Source organism: Ammospiza caudacuta, chromosome Z (assembly GCF_027887145.1).
Source record: "Ammospiza caudacuta isolate bAmmCau1 chromosome Z, bAmmCau1.pri, whole genome shotgun sequence".
Taxonomy (NCBI): Eukaryota; Metazoa; Chordata; class Aves; order Passeriformes; family Passerellidae; genus Ammospiza; species Ammospiza caudacuta.
This window is the reverse complement of record NC_080632.1, coordinates 80,493,138-80,508,524: the sequence shown is the minus strand read 5'-3', so window position 1 is coordinate 80,508,524 and position 15,387 is coordinate 80,493,138. Positions and strand designations below refer to the sequence as shown.

The 15,387-nt window shown below is 44.3% G+C and overlaps 1 protein-coding gene across 3 annotated transcripts in view; it reads left to right on the top strand.

The window, feature by feature from the left end:
• CELF4 (CUGBP Elav-like family member 4) overlaps positions 1-15,387 on the top strand; it is a 695,302-nt gene that overhangs the window by 602,280 nt on the left and 77,635 nt on the right. For all 3 annotated transcript variants that reach the window (XR_009275938.1, XR_009275937.1, XM_058823562.1), the window contains exon 6: positions 12,078-12,221. Coding sequence is in view for 1 of the 3 variants with exons in the window: in XM_058823562.1 (XP_058679545.1) it covers positions 12,078-12,221 (144 nt within the window). In the remaining 2 variants the exon portion in view is untranslated. The remainder of the gene's footprint in view (positions 1-12,077; positions 12,222-15,387) is intronic.

Genomic DNA, 15,387 nt, shown 5'->3' with positions numbered 1-15,387 from the left:
TTGTGAAAAGGGAAAATGTGAGACTTGGATACAAGCACTGAATAGACGTCTGCCTTTCAGAGAAAGATTCAGTTTAGCTGAACTTTGAAAAAATGGTAGTGTTGCAATGCACAACTTCATTAACTTGGAGGCTTTCATTTAAATGTTTTTCCATGCAGCTCTTATCAACACAAATGACAAAACCAAATTCATCAACAGTGTCCAGGAACCACCAATATCAAATGATGCAATTATTACTCAGTGTTGTTAGATGACATATAGATTAGATCTTTTGGTACTTTGTAAAGTGCTTGTTGCACTTTACGCTTTTTATTAAGCAAGAAAATATGAATGGCATAACACCTTGAATGAGGTTGATTTTGAGTGTCTGTCCATCATGTTCTTTGGAAGTCCACCCATAGTAGAAAAATTTCCAGCCAAGCATGGGTAACAATCAGGTGAAAAAATTGTCTTCTTTCCTTAGACAATGTACTTTCCATCCCTTCATACCATAAGATATTTTTTCCATTATTTAAGCTAAAGGAATTTGTCACCTCTTTGGTTTATCAGGTAACAGTGATTTAAATATGAGAGTATCAAAAACTGTCCCAAGAATCACAGAATTATTTGGGTAGGAAGGGACCCTGGAGATCATCTAGTTCCAGCGCCCTGGCATGGGCAGGGATGCCAGGCACTAAACCACAGCTTACAAGTGGCTTTGTCCTGCGCAGTGGCCTCTTTCAAGCTAATGGCAGACGGGGCACTGGTTCTCATCTTCCTGGCTTTGGATGCTCAGGCACCCCACCAAGGAAGCCACCCCCAGCTCACACTAATGATTGCTGCTGTTATTGCTGTGCATTCCCGTGGTGCTGCTATGACTTTGCAGAGCTCTGTGAGGCTGCCTTCAGACACAGCCCCACTGTGGAAACAGCTGAACAGCTGTGCTCACCCCCCACTAACCCAGCAGAGAAATATTTAGGTGGATTCGGGGCTGAGGGGAAAGCAGTGCAGAGTGTGCAGAAGATGTTCTGAGCAGGTGGAGGAAAGGAGGAGAATGGGCCTTTGTGGGCACGATGGAGCTGCAGGCCGGGTGCTGCGCTCACAAGCGGAGGGGAGGCAGATTCTGCAGGAGCAGGCTGCACCCTTTAAAGCACTGAGTCAGCAAGAACTGCCTGGGAGGAGCAGCCTGGTGGCTCCGGTGAGTGGGGGGCCACAATGCCGTACATCAGCTGAGGTATTTTTAACAATTATTTTGATATAAACAGCTCTGAACTTGAGGAGCTCCATGTAAATGGGAAGCAGTGGGGCTTGTAATTAGATTTGTGTACACTTTCATAAATTGCTGGAAAACATCAAAGCCGTGATAGAAGGCTGTGGTGCACTTTATTTCCTTCTTCTGTTCTTCTGTTAATTGAATGGTTGATGTGTGGATAGGAAGCGTTGGCTTCGCAGAGTACTATTTACAGACCCGCTGACAGCTGCACTGTGAAAATTAACAGGAACAGAGCAGCCTCTGTCACAGCTCTTCCCATGAGGGACTTGCTTCAAATTAGATCATTTCTTTCATAGGAGAAACTTTCCTCATCGCTCCTCCCTCCTTCGCAAATACGCGCTCACATCCAGCTGCACGCTCCCTTCTCCCCTCAGGCTCATGGCAGCCTTTAGTGCTCAGAAGGGTTTGTCACTTCCACAAAGTTGGGGTAGTTGGGCTGCTGTTTAAAAGCTGCAGTGCATTCCATTTCCAGCAAGACACTTTCTTCGGGAAAGTGTCACCCAGATTAGTGAGCCAGGTGCATGGAGCCACATCTTCATGTTTGCAGGTCTCTCATTAACTGGAACACTCTTCTCATCCTCCCAGAAACTCTGGTAGACGTCCTCTCAGACTACTGCTGCTGGAAATGTGGTTACTGTTGTTCCTAGAGAAAATTGCTGTGTGCTAAACACCATAAAAACCTCTGACAGGACAGCTCCTACACTCAGCAGTTTGCTAACTAAAGGCCAGGGTTAACTTGGCTGGATGAATTGCTTCAAAGTGTCAGTCAAAGTACAAAACTTCAAGGTCATCTACACTTTTGTTACAGTTGAAGGAGAGGGTCTAGGACCCAAGAGAGACTGTCTTGAGTAGCTGAGGGTTTAGGATTGATGCTCAAAATGCCAGTAACTACATCATCTGAAGGTCTCCTTAATAGACAAGACACAACAGAGAAGCAAAAGAAAAAATAATACAATGTATGGGAATGAGCAAGTCTTTTACATAATGAATCTATCTGTTTAGGCTGTTCTTAACCAAGTGACAGCAGCTCTTGTTCCTGGTTCCAGTAGAGAAGTAATAACCAGTGAACACCTGAGAATCTAAATCTTAATATTTATTGATATCTGAGAAACACAGAATTAAGAATATCAAAGTTTAAGTTTTCAGTTCACCCCCTTGCTTACTGAAAATGTCTTCATCCCAGTAACATAAACAGAACCACAGACAAACCCATAGTACAAACAGAGTTAAACAGACCACAATTCAGAGTATTAATTAACCAACAAAATTTACTTTCATTGAGATTCCAGCGTGGGATCAAGTTCTCAACTGGTAAAAGCCACATTGTGAGAGTCAGTAGAGACAGAGCCACTGAGCCCCTCAGGGTAAATGGTATCACAGAACCATCGAAGTTGGAAGAGATCCCTAAGTCCGACTATCAACCCAGCACCACCTTTGTAACTCCTAAACCACATCACCCAGATCCAGATGCCTCGTAGAACACCTCCAGGGATGGTGACTCCACCAGGGTGACACATTCCAAAGCCTGACAACCCTAACAATGGTTTTCATTCTAATATCTAGCTAGGATGTCTCTTGTCTCAGTTTAAGGCCATTTTCTCTGACCTTCCACTGCAGCCACAGTAGGAAAGAACAGTCCCCACCTTGTAATCTCCTTTCAGGTAGTCACAGAGAGCCATAAGCTCTCCTCTTGAGCCTCCTCTTCTTGAAACTAAAATAGGAAGTGGAAAATCCATTAGACTTTCCTTTTACATGACCACAGAAACTCAAAGAGGAGATTCTCAGAGGTAATCCAGGCTGAAAGTTGATGCAGCTCCAGCATCTAAGTGTCCTTCATGACTCATACCTGAGTTTGGCTGAAAGTTAATTGCCCAAAGTGAAAAAGCCCAGCACAGAGTGAGGTACCATCACTCCCAGTCCGCCTGTTTAAATTAATGCAGAAGGCTGAGGCCTGGTTTTACACCATTGATATTAGAAAAACTGATGGGTGAAAATTGAGATGTCGACTCTGACCCTGTTTTTCTCTTTTCTGTTGATCTTGAACTCTCTAAAGAACACACGTTCTTTGCAATGTCCTTGTGCAACACAGAGGCTGTTTTGTTTAACTCAGGGCAAAGCACAGCACATCCATTCCTTGTATTAAAAAATTAGTAATAACTTAGAAAGCCATTTATAAGTCACCAGCAGCAGGCCTGGCCCTCTTTCCAGTAATAAATGATTTTTTGAATATGCTACTTAAACACCATTTATAAAGGTGTGTTGTCCTTTAGGATGAAAAAAGCAGAGGACATGTAATACCTACATGTGAGTTTGCAGCCATTTCTACCAAAGTCCAGCGACACCTGATAGCTCACCTTTGCTTCCCATGGAGCAGTGGGCTCTGGATGGAGAGGGAAAAATGCTCATAGACCCCATCCCAGCACTTCCACCAAGACTGCTGATTCTACAAGCTTTGGGACAGCAGGTTCCCAGTGTTGCCATAATTTCCCTTAATTCTTCCAACAAAAAGTAAAATTGTAAGACTGTGTTGCCTGCCTCTTCCATAGTTTCGTAAATTAACTAATTAATCATATTTCTGGGTCACTGGACATCTTCCCTGGGCTTCCCTGCTCCCTCTGACCCATAGCATTCACTGCATCCAAATGGGACACAAGCTTGTGAGCCACATTGCCTCCTTCTGGAAAAAAAAATACTTGGTTGGCACCCACCCATCCCTTCACAAGTCCAAGGGGAGCTGCTCATTAAATCAGCAGTGTGGAGGTGGCCATGGGGAGGCAGGAACAGGATCGTGCCACTCCTGGGAATTGCCCAGGTCCTGGTGATAACAGCAGCCCCTGCAATTCTTGCTCCACTCAACTCTTGCCTAATCCGTGTGAGATTAGCGCTTGAGGGGCTAAAATAATTCACAGGCAGGGACCTTCGTGGGATATCAGAGTCATTGAGAAGCCTCCAGCCTGGGAGAAATGAAAGAGTCCCTGCCTGCTAAGGGAGTTCCTGGCCTGCTAGAGGTAGCTCCACTGGGCATCACCACCTTCCTGTAATAAGGATTCAAGATGTCACCATTGTCTTTACCTCTTCTGCTTGCTTTGGGGGCATTTCTTTCTTCCTCCTTTTCTCTTCCTGTATCTTTTGATCTAAGCCTCATTTCTATCAGTGGGAGCTTCCCACATAGTTAAGTAGGCTCTGGATCAGCATTAAATCACTCTGGATTCTTCTCATTTTTTTTTCCTTAAATTCACCCCTTCCCAGCCTTGCTCTGGTGTGTGTTCAGTACTGATAGCATGCATTCTTGTGAGGAAAACAGAAAGATCTTAGTAAATGGTGGAATGCTATCCCTGTGCAAAACATAGCATTAGCGATGCAGTAGCTATTATCCAAATGGGTTTTGCAAAGTTCAGATTTAATTTCTAGAGGACAAAGATGTCCTCCAAGAATCAAAACAAAGAATCAGAACAATGACTTTCAAATAATACTCTCAGCTGAAGCTCACACAAAGTCATGAATGTGAAGCATCCTACCAGACCCCAATGTCTTTGCCTCAGATGTCCACTGGCAAGTGAAATCACATAAAAGAGCATGTTTGACTTCTCATTCCAAATGGAAATGGTCTGGTTGGTGCCCACAGGAATAGTGGTTGTGAAGGTGGCGTATTTCAGTCTTAGTGGAGTGGAAAAGAGCAAGGGCAGATCCTTCAACATAAACCAACTCTTTATTTCACCAAAACCCAGGAGAGCTGCACTGAATTTACACCATTTCATTGCTTCAGTTCACCATCTGTTTCTCTGTATTAAAGCATGGGTGACACCTCCCTGAAAGCAGAATATTTTCTCAATTAACTGTAGAATCATAGAAAATTTTGGGTTTGGAGTAACCTTTAAAGCCCATCTGGTCCAGCCCATGTCTGGACAGTGCCTGGAGATCTCCAGTTTAAACATGCTGCAAAAATTCAAATCACTTACTATCTCAATTGGGCAGCATGGTTTACACCACAATAGCCTGGAGTCTTGCAGCATGACAGGGATCTGGGAAGCACAATCATGTGCAATGCAGTGCCTTGGAAATGTTCTTTTTTGTCATATGAACATCTGAAATGTATCTGCCCAGCTTGCCAGCCCTTCCTCAACATCTCTTTTTTTCCCCCCAAGTCATCATAGGCTGTTCATGTCCTCATCCTGAGGTGCCAAAGAGGTGTGGAATTCTTGTGGGCAGAGTCCTGAAGCATCAGGATCTCCATACCTGGTTGAGATTCTAGTTTGCTTTGACAACAGTCAATTCACATTATGACCCTGGAATAATTCCACTTCTCTTATTTTCATCCTTGCTTGTTTAACTGAATGGAAAGATCATTCATAGGTCTCTATGCTGCAGCTTCCAAACATGTTTTTAATAGTAATCATAATTTATAAAAAAACTTAAGCTTTTTTTTTTTTTTTTGGTGGAAGTATATTTTATGGGGAAGTATATTTTTAGTTAATATGGAACTAAACATACCTAATCTTTCAAACCATGTTGCTCTTATTGGAAAGGGGAAATATACAACATTTTCTTTTGGATTCTTAATTTTATGTTTTTCTTCAAATAGGCAAAAAAACCATTTACTCCTTTCACGGTCCTAAATATCAGGAAAGAATCACCAGTCTGTTGGTGTAATGCAACAATACCTCCCACTTCATAATGCATTAAGGGAGGTGAATGATTTTGTGAGGACTTTTATCATTCATAGACTGAGCTGAAAAATGCTTGAAAAAAAGCGCTTGAAGAACTCTGCTTTTAAGTTTAGGTTTTTCAGATACCTGGCTTTGATTCGAGAGGCATACTAACACTTGGGTTATATATTGAGTTCTTCCTAATTAGAATTGGGTACAGTGACACCAGGACTCAATGATTCTGTTGCCCTGTGGAAAGCAATAACTTCAGCTCTGAGAGACACCTGGTAAGTAGTGTATGGGCAAATAAAACCTAAATCAAGCTTCCACTCCAAATAAATTAACAGCTCCGGAGACCTGTGAAGGGAAGTACCTGCAGCAACTCTCTCTGCTTAGACATTGCATGAAGAATCTTCTCTACTGAGGGAGCAGCATTATCAAAGGGTCCATCACTACGGTCCTGGATGAATGCCTCCTTTCCCCTCTCCATCTCTGTCACTCTCAAGAGTGTCTAAACCAGCTCTCAGGACTGTAAAGTGGAAATAGCTCCTAGTGACTGCTGTCCTACTCATCTTTCAGATGAGACATGAAATTGAAGCCCTGAGTGCAGAAAAATAATGTATTTCACAAGATGGGAGGGATGTTAGTCCTGGTCTTTTGGTCACTTTCCAGCCTGGGTAATTACATTTCTGCCTAGCAGAAATTCCCACTGCTCTGCAGTTTAATTGGACAGTAGTTTCTTTTTCACTTGCCTAAAATCCCAGGTTGGGGTCCAACCCCACTGTCGAATCCACCAGCCCTCTTCAATAGAGCTGCATAGGCGTTTCCAAAAAATTCCAAATTTGTTTTCAGACTTAGGGGACATCATGCCAAATGGCCTGACATAACAGAGCCCAAAGCAAATAAATCTTCCTTTGGCTTTTGGGCCTTAACATCAAGGATTCTTGCATGGAAATATTACCCTGATTGTCTTGCTGAAGGTCAGCATCCTCCCAGCTCTGTTTTGTAGTCACAAAGGGAGTGCTAAGGCAAAATTTCCACCACTTTCTGTGGTGACACTTAGGAGTACAGTCATTGCCCAAAAGACAAGTGTCCAGCAGCACCTACTCATTTAAGCATCTTTGTGTTGATGGCTGAAGGTATTTTATAGGATCTGCATATTCAGATCTCTTATACTCAAGAGTTTAGACACTGGAACTTTAATATAACAAATTTTTTAAAAAATATTTTTGGCCTAGAACTTTTATCTGGCTCCATTTGAGCTAACAAAGATGTAAAGGTCCACCTACATGAGACACTCTTGTGTTAAAGGACTTAAATGTATGTTTGCCTCCAGCAGGAGATTCACTAAGCTTAAAGTGAAACGCAATATAATTACTTTGGCAAATTAGGCCCAGATTCATCAGTTTTGAAGGAAAAAGGTGTCTAACCATCTGTGGAGATTAGTAACCTAAGGAATCAGAGCAGATTTATAGGGCTGGCAGGAAAAGGAAATTCATGCATATATTCTGCAAGGCCAGACCTTCACAGAACTTTTCCTAAGAATATTGTTGTAGGGAGAAGCAACTGGACACCTGAGCTAGTAGACAGGGATGGGAAGCAAAACAGCCCCCCTGTAATCCAAGCAGAAGCACAAAGAGACCTGCTGAGTCACTTAGGGGCTCACAAGTCTATGAGACCAGATGAGATCCATCCTAAAGTGATGAGGGAGCTGGTGGAGGAGCTCACCAAGCCCCTCTCCATCATTTACCATCAGTCCTGGCCCACTGGGGAGATCCCAGATGGCTGGAGGTGCCAATGTGACATGCATCCATCAGAAAGGCTGGAAGAAGGGTCTAGAAAAATACAGACCTGTCAGCCTGACCTTGGTCCCCAGCAAGGTTGTGGAACAGATCATCTTGGGTGCCATCACACCTGCAAGATAGCCAAGAATGTCTGAGGAATCTGGGGTCGTTTAGCCTAAAGAAGAGGAGGCTCAGGGGGTATCCTCTACATCTCTCTCCACAACTCTCTGAAATGGGGCTGTAGCCAGGTGAGGGTCAGTTTCTCCTCCCAGGCAATAGGACAAGAGGACAAAGTCTTAAGCTGTTCCAGGTGAGGTTTAGGTTGGACATTAGGAGGAATTTCTACACAGAAAAGGTGATGGGGCATTGGAATGGACTGCCCAGGGAGGTGGTGGAGTCACAGTTCCTGGAGGTGTTTAAGGAAAGACTGCATGTGGCACTCATGGTCTGGTTGACACAGTGGTGTCTGGTCACAGGTTGGACTCAATTATCTCAAAGATGTTTTCCATCCTAGTTGATTCTGTGATTCCGTGATTTTTCCCTGCTCCTGGGTAGTAATGTTTGGCCTCCTGAAACGCTTTTACTTAATCCGTGTATACACTCCATTTGGAAGACCATATCTAATGCGAAAAAGTTCCAACAACCAGGCAATAGATTTGTTTTCCTTTGCCTTTAAATGAAATATCAATGGATGGATATTTTATTTTTAGCTGAATATAAAATTTCACAAGCGACCTGTCAAGCTCCTGTTTTCAAGAATGACTTTATTTCACACGTCAAGACAGCCTGGGAAATTAGTTTTTCTCACAGAGGGCTCTGATTAGGGATTACAAAGTGAGTGTGGCGCAGAGTGATTTTTCCTCCATCTTTTCCCTCACCCCACCAACCTAGAGAGTGCCTGACTCTGCTGACTAAGGGGAGCAATTCATTATCATGCGTGGCAGGGGGATGGGAAGAAAGATAGCCATATTAAGTAGACTTGCTGGCCCAAGAGAGAATAGGAGAAGCATAATAATACTTAGCCCTTATCATTCTTTTCATCAGTAGATATCAAAGCACTTGAAAAAGGAGGTTGATTGGAGGGGAAAAGAGATAAATTCCAATTGCAAGCAGCCTATTGCAGAGGCATCAGCAGGAAGGCTCACTTTCATGATAGTATCTTCTGACTGTGGGTGGGCAGGGTAGAGAAATGAACAGGTCCTTTCCTCTGAAAAATGTAGAAGTACATTTCAAATGTTATTGACTTACCCAGTGTAACTCTCATGGGGTTTGGCAAAATATGAGGTCCAGTCTGAGAACTGGAGATTATGTATTACTAGTAAATGACACAGCAGACAGGACCTATTGCCTTTGCCAGCAGACAACAGCTGATTTACACCATGGTTTAACTCCTCACGGAAGCAATAAATAATCCAGATGAAGGGCTGCAGCATTTTTACCCTATGGAAAACATGGCCCATTCTGGGGCATTTCTATTGCTGTCCAGTGGATTAGTAGCAGTCACTGGAGTAGAAGGCAGCCCTGTTCTGCTGTATATGAACAGCAATATTTGGCTCCACTGTTAAAAGTCCCGCACTGGCTGATCTGATACAGTTTACTGCCTGATTTCCTTTGGGCCACATCAAAGAGCTGCACATGAGGAACCACACACTGAAAGCATCAATCCCAAGGTCAGTCTCCATATTCAAGAGCAGTGCAGCATCTCTACTGGCTACACACCTTTAACCGCTTACATGCACATCTCATTGCAGAGAACTCTCAGGAAAACCTCTTCTTTTTCTCTTCCTTCTTTGTAGTGTGTGGTCTAGCTTGAATCTATTTGCCAATGGCCTTTCTGCCCCGTGTATATGATAGCAATGTTCAAAGAGGCCTGAAGTCGTGCTGCGACAGGCAGCCCAGAAAAACATCTCTCAGGAGGCAAGATGAGATCCCATTGGGTCAAACAGCTGCTGTGCAGTCACTATGACTCACATCAGAAGGGAAGAACACTCCAGGGGCGAGCACTTCATGTGGAAGTTACCCATGTTTTCATGATGCCATCTACAATAATAGCTCGGTTTTCAACAGTGTGAGGCATCAGCAAATGCCTGAGGCAGTTCCCTGGCCCCAAGACTTCCAGTGCAAATAGAGAGTGAGAGAAAAGAAGAAGGAAGAAGACACCAACTTATTTACACTTGCCTGTCATGCTAACAGGAGCAGGTCACAGCAGAAGAAACGCCTTCTGCAAAAATGAAGACACTCTCACTCAGTTTCAAAATCCTCCATCCTGCATTGTGCTCATCATGATGCAGGGTCTGCTCTGCAAATCACAACAGCAGCTCTGAACAGCCCAGTCTGCTGTGGACCAGTGCCTCCCTCCAATACAGCTGCAAATAGGTTTAAATCATTAGATGCAAGTTACCAAACAGTCTCTTGGATCAGGGTTAATTAAATGAGTGTTGAAATCCAATTAAGAACTGGTCCAGGTGATAATTAGCAGGAAATGTATGCATTAAAATATTCATTTGTCGATGAGCTGCAATTAAGAGTGTGATTTGGGGAAGGATCAATATCTGCATCATGTGATCTGAAGAAAAATTAAAAGTCACCCAGCCTTCAACAGATATGCAGGGGAATTTTGGCTACAGGTTTTTTTTCTTTCTCTTCTCCTCCACTCCCCCTTCTGTTTAGGTTTTATAATAACTGCTGAAGATTGCTCTCCATCTTTGAATGGAGCATTCATCTCTGCATCCCTTTGTTTTCCTGAAGCACTTCTTTCAAAACCTTGCTCTTCATCACATTGTGTGAGTGGGTTATAGATTTATTAGAGAGAGACTAGCAGGTCAAAAAGAAAGATTCTTTGCCAATGAAAATCACTTTCTCCCAGTACAGATTGCTAATCCAAGGGAGCATCACTCATTGTGTGGTGTTAGATTGTTGGGGTCTTTTTTTAGCAGGTTAATTCCTCAATCTTTATTCATAACTGAGAATCTGAAGAGGCTATTGAATATGTATAGCTTAGACTTATATATACATATGTCTATAGCTGTGGTTTACTACACTCCTCCCAATTTGTAGCAGAGCAATTCTGCTTTTGCTGAGATTATTTTTTCTCTTTGCAGGTACATAGGGGCATGTGTAAGCCAGTTAATAATATTTTTATTGTGCAATTCCAGAAAATTCGTCCTGTGCTAGGACAACAAGGGTCCTGCAACAGTTCAGCTCCTCTGGCATGGAGCTGGTCTTCCTCTACTGCCACAGCCAGAACTGACAGTACTTTGACCAGTGAACACCAGTTTGTCAGAACAGAAGCCATGGGAGCACAATTATTTCAGCTGCTCACTGTCAATGTCCTGCCCATCTCCCCAGGCTGGGGGGCAGCCCAGCTCCCAGGGCAATGCCCACTGCTGTCAGGGCTGCAGCCAGATTGTCCCTCCCCTGCACCTCCTCCTTCCCTTCCTTACCCTGTGGGGAAGCAACCAACCCATGAAGTTAGGACTTCCTTGGAGAAAGACCAAAAAATGTCCTCCTAGGTAGATCTATTTCTTCTCATCTCTGCCCCCTATCAGAAATTTAAGGATTGCAGCTGTTGACCCTTCATCTAGCTGTGGGAAGGAGAGGGATTCCTTTCATTCCCAAAAGCACTGCATTTTTCACAGATTTCTACAGGCAGCTCTGATGATCATCCATAGTTCTGCCCTGGTGTTGACTACAGATATAATCCTAATATTGTAGATCTTTCCTGGGAATGTGTGGGCTCTTTCCTGGTAGCCTCTATTTCCTACTGTTTGTGGAGAGGGATCTCAGGTCCCTCCAGTATTATTTTTGGTCCCTTAATCTGGCAGTGCTGAAGAGATGCTGTTTCATGATGGCACATACACCCTGCCTAGCATATTGACTCCTGTCTCCAAGGCTGGACAGGGATTTCCCACTGGGCTTGGGGGTTACAGGACATGGCATTGAAAGCGTGATCCACTTCAGGGGTCTGGAATGCAGAGACCTCACCCATTCCACCAAAACAAATCAGTCTACAAATCCTACCACATTCATGCAGCAAAGCCTCCTACGTTTCCCTGCACCATGTCCAGATCTTTGTCCTCTGACTCAACATTCTGGGCCTGAAAGTTGAAAGAATAAGGCAACAACTTTTGCAGAGAAAATGTAAATGACATCCTAGAAGCTTTGGAATTTTGGAAACTAGGAGCCAGGCTGCTGGCATTCACCCTCCAGGGTCCTTTGCCTCTTGATGCTCGCACCCTCTTGCAAAAGCCAAAATTCCCAGCCTGATAGGTTGCACGGAAAACATCAGCACCTGAATCCCATTCTACTAAATCTGTGTTAGGTGTATGGACTGATGAGCTGGAGTGCATCAGGCTCTGATTCCCTGTGTGTCTCCTTTTGTTTCCTGTGCTGCAGGGAGCCTCTTCAAGCCTGGTGGTGAAGTTTGCGGACACGGACAAGGAGCGTACAATGAGGCGCATGCAGCAAATGGCAGGACAAATGGGCATGTTCAACCCCATGGCCATCCAGTTTGGAGCTTATGGAGCCTATGCACAGGCAGTAAGTATAGACAGCAGTTCTCTGAGTGTTCATGGGAGGGGGGAATATCACCTGGAAATGCACAAAAACTCGTGGGAGTGGACAAAAAACCTGAGCAGAAGAGGAAGCAGTGGCTTATCTGTTGAACTGGTTACATGATGGGAGTAAAAATTAGCCATGCCTTCCAGGGTAGGCTCTGGGAATCTCCCAGGTGTCTCCTAGGTGCCATAGACAGCTCTAGCAGTAACTTTTGGACATGTGTGGACCTATGCAGAACATTTACTAGGGGGGCTAAGCCATTGTTGTGGAATGAAAACACACTACACTTTGAGGATTTGGATAAAATAAGCCTGCTCACTTTATCCCAATTATCCCAGTTATCCCAGCTTTCTTCCTCACATCACGAATACCCTGCTGTGCCTTGCATCACCATGGGTACCTTTGGAGTGACCACAGGACAAAACAGCAGCTGTTGAGAGAAATGCTTTTAGATTCACAAGCATGGTAGATGATAATGAAATGTACACACAGACATATGCCCACACAAAATCCTGCTGGCCCAAACAGTATGATTGAAACAGACTGGGGAAAAATCCTCTTGTGCTAACTTCAGGTTTCCTGTGGGCATACCAAACCTGAGAAGACGTGACTGTACAGGCGCTGGGGTCTTTATGATGTTATTAAATGGATGCCTCTGAAATTACTTGTTTTCATTAGGATAAAATTAACAAGGATCTGCAAGACAAGACCAGTATCAGGTAACTTGGGCTCTCTGCCAGATATTTTGGAGGAAGGTGGAGGTGGTGCCTGCAGCAGGCAGACACAATACTTCCCAGTGACTTTGGCTGCTTTCTCTCAAGCAGGTTTTCAGGCAATGACAGTGTACATAGCTACTTCTTCTATTTGATGACAAAATGTGGCCCCCTGCACAATTTGTGCTCAGGAGGGAAGTGCTGTTGAGCACATTGTCCAGAGTAGCACCTTACTGAATGGGAGACCCAAACCTTGCTTAGGTATGTAGGACCAGCTCAGGAATAACACTTTGGTATGCCAACACTCCTTCCAGAGCAATGACCACAAGGTTTTCCTTTCTTCCCTGACTGTTTCTTTCTCATGTGTTGGCACCAAGTATTTCCCATTATATCACAACGTTTCCTTTTTAATTTGAAGCTCTTGACATTTCCTCTCTGAAAGCCCTGTGCCTCACACAAGGAGTAGGTTGTCTACAATCCCGCCCACCCCTTGTGTGAGCCATGCTGATTTGTGAGGATGTGCTGTAGAGCTCCACTGAAGTTCTTTCTCTCCTTACAGCTGCACCTCTTGGTGCACCTCTGGAGTTTTTATTCTCTCTTTTCTGGAAAAATTCTATTTTTACTTCTATTTGGTTATCTTCATTTTCATTCCTAGTCAAAGTCAGTCTCTGTCTTTTCCTTGTCTTCTGCTCCCCTCCTCACATTGTAGAAGAGCTACTTCCTCTGTGTTTAACACTCCCCCTGGCCAGAGAAAGCTGCAGGAAGAGGAAAAGAGACAGTAAATCCCAAATGAGCCTAGGTCAATGGCCAGCAGACTCTCAGAGGGATGTAGCACCTTTGCCCCCATGAACCAGAAGAATTAACAGGAGGCAATCCACAGACAGCTTGGGACAAGCATTTGCTGAGGTTGTCAGGCAGGAGAAGTGTCTTCAGTGTCACTCTGCAGACATTGATCAGGCAGCTGGAGAGATGGCCAAGACACCACTGTCCTGATGTCCTGGCCCATAAACTCTTCTTGCATTATTTTTAATCTAGAGTAACTCTTCTAATTTCCAGACAAGGTTTATGCTGATATGAGAGGATGTTGTCTGCACCTTTACACCACAAGTTTCCTTTGTTTGTCACCAGATAAGACAGGTGCATTATGGGGGGAGGTGAAGAATCAGGACAGAAGGAAGAGGAAAAACGATTTCTGGTCTGCTCCCATCCACTTGAAACAAATGGATATTTTTCATGTTGATTTCTGTGAAAGCAGAATTGGACCCATACTCTTTTATTTTATATTTTTCTGATAAAAATGCTAATAAGGGGGAAAAAAAATAAGTTTTAGATCTTGACCCATTGGATATGACAAGCTGGTGACACCAATTACCCTGGGGACTTGGGAGCTGTCTAAATGATGGGATCACATTTCTGTGTGGCGCCTGTGGACCCAGAGCATGCTCAGAGGCTGTCTCTCAATCAGCTTCCCTATCTGCTCCATCTCACAGGCTCACATGAAAGGGAGGGAAGGCAGAGCCGGGCTCTGTGACGTTGCCTTGGTCCCGATTAATCCAGCCCAGGCTGCTGTCTCTCAGATATCAGGGTGATTGGCACCTAGCAAATGCCAGCAGGAGATGGAGGGATCGATAGCACGGAGGGAGAGGGAGACAGCAGTTTTACCCAGCCTGAAGTCAAAGAGCTAAGGCAAGGCAAGAGGAGGGAAGCTGAAATATCATGATTGTCATGACTGGTGATGCCACTGCCACCAGCAACTCTCATGACATTTGTTGAATTGTTTGACTCTCTGATCTTGTTTCTTCATGTGCAAATAAGCCTGATGATCAGGTTTATTTTTTTCTCTCCTCCCTCAGGGATGCGGCTCTCTCTTGTGCTGTCTCTCCATGAGCTTTCTCAGGGTGGTGTGACTGTAACAAGAGTAAGAATTGCCTCAATGCTTCATAGTGAGGCCACCACAAGCCTGAGACATCAGGCTCTCTGATTCCTAGCCTGTCCTCCCAGCTATCCCCCAGCAGAACAAACCTGACTGATGTCTCTGTATAACAATTCCCGAGCAACCCCATGACAGTGGTTTTTCTATAGTTTCTAATGGTCTTTCCCCGTGGAGGAGGTTGCTCAGGACCCCATTTCTGCAGCTTCTGGCTGAATTTTCCCCAGAGAAGCATCTTGCACATCACTGTGACAGGATTATCTCCAAAAAGCCTCGATGTACCAAGGTGGCCAGTGCAGCAGGAACCCCATGGTGTGTCTGTTTGATAGATTGGTGGACAGAGCCGTGGCTTTGCCAACGCAGCAGCACCACTGAGGAGAGGCAGCAAGGGTCTCAGACCATTAAAGTTTGACAGATAAACTTTATTGTTGCTATCAGGACATATTTGGACCCCAGGTTACCTCCCTCACAGCCCAGCAAATGGCCATGCCACAGCTCTCAGGCT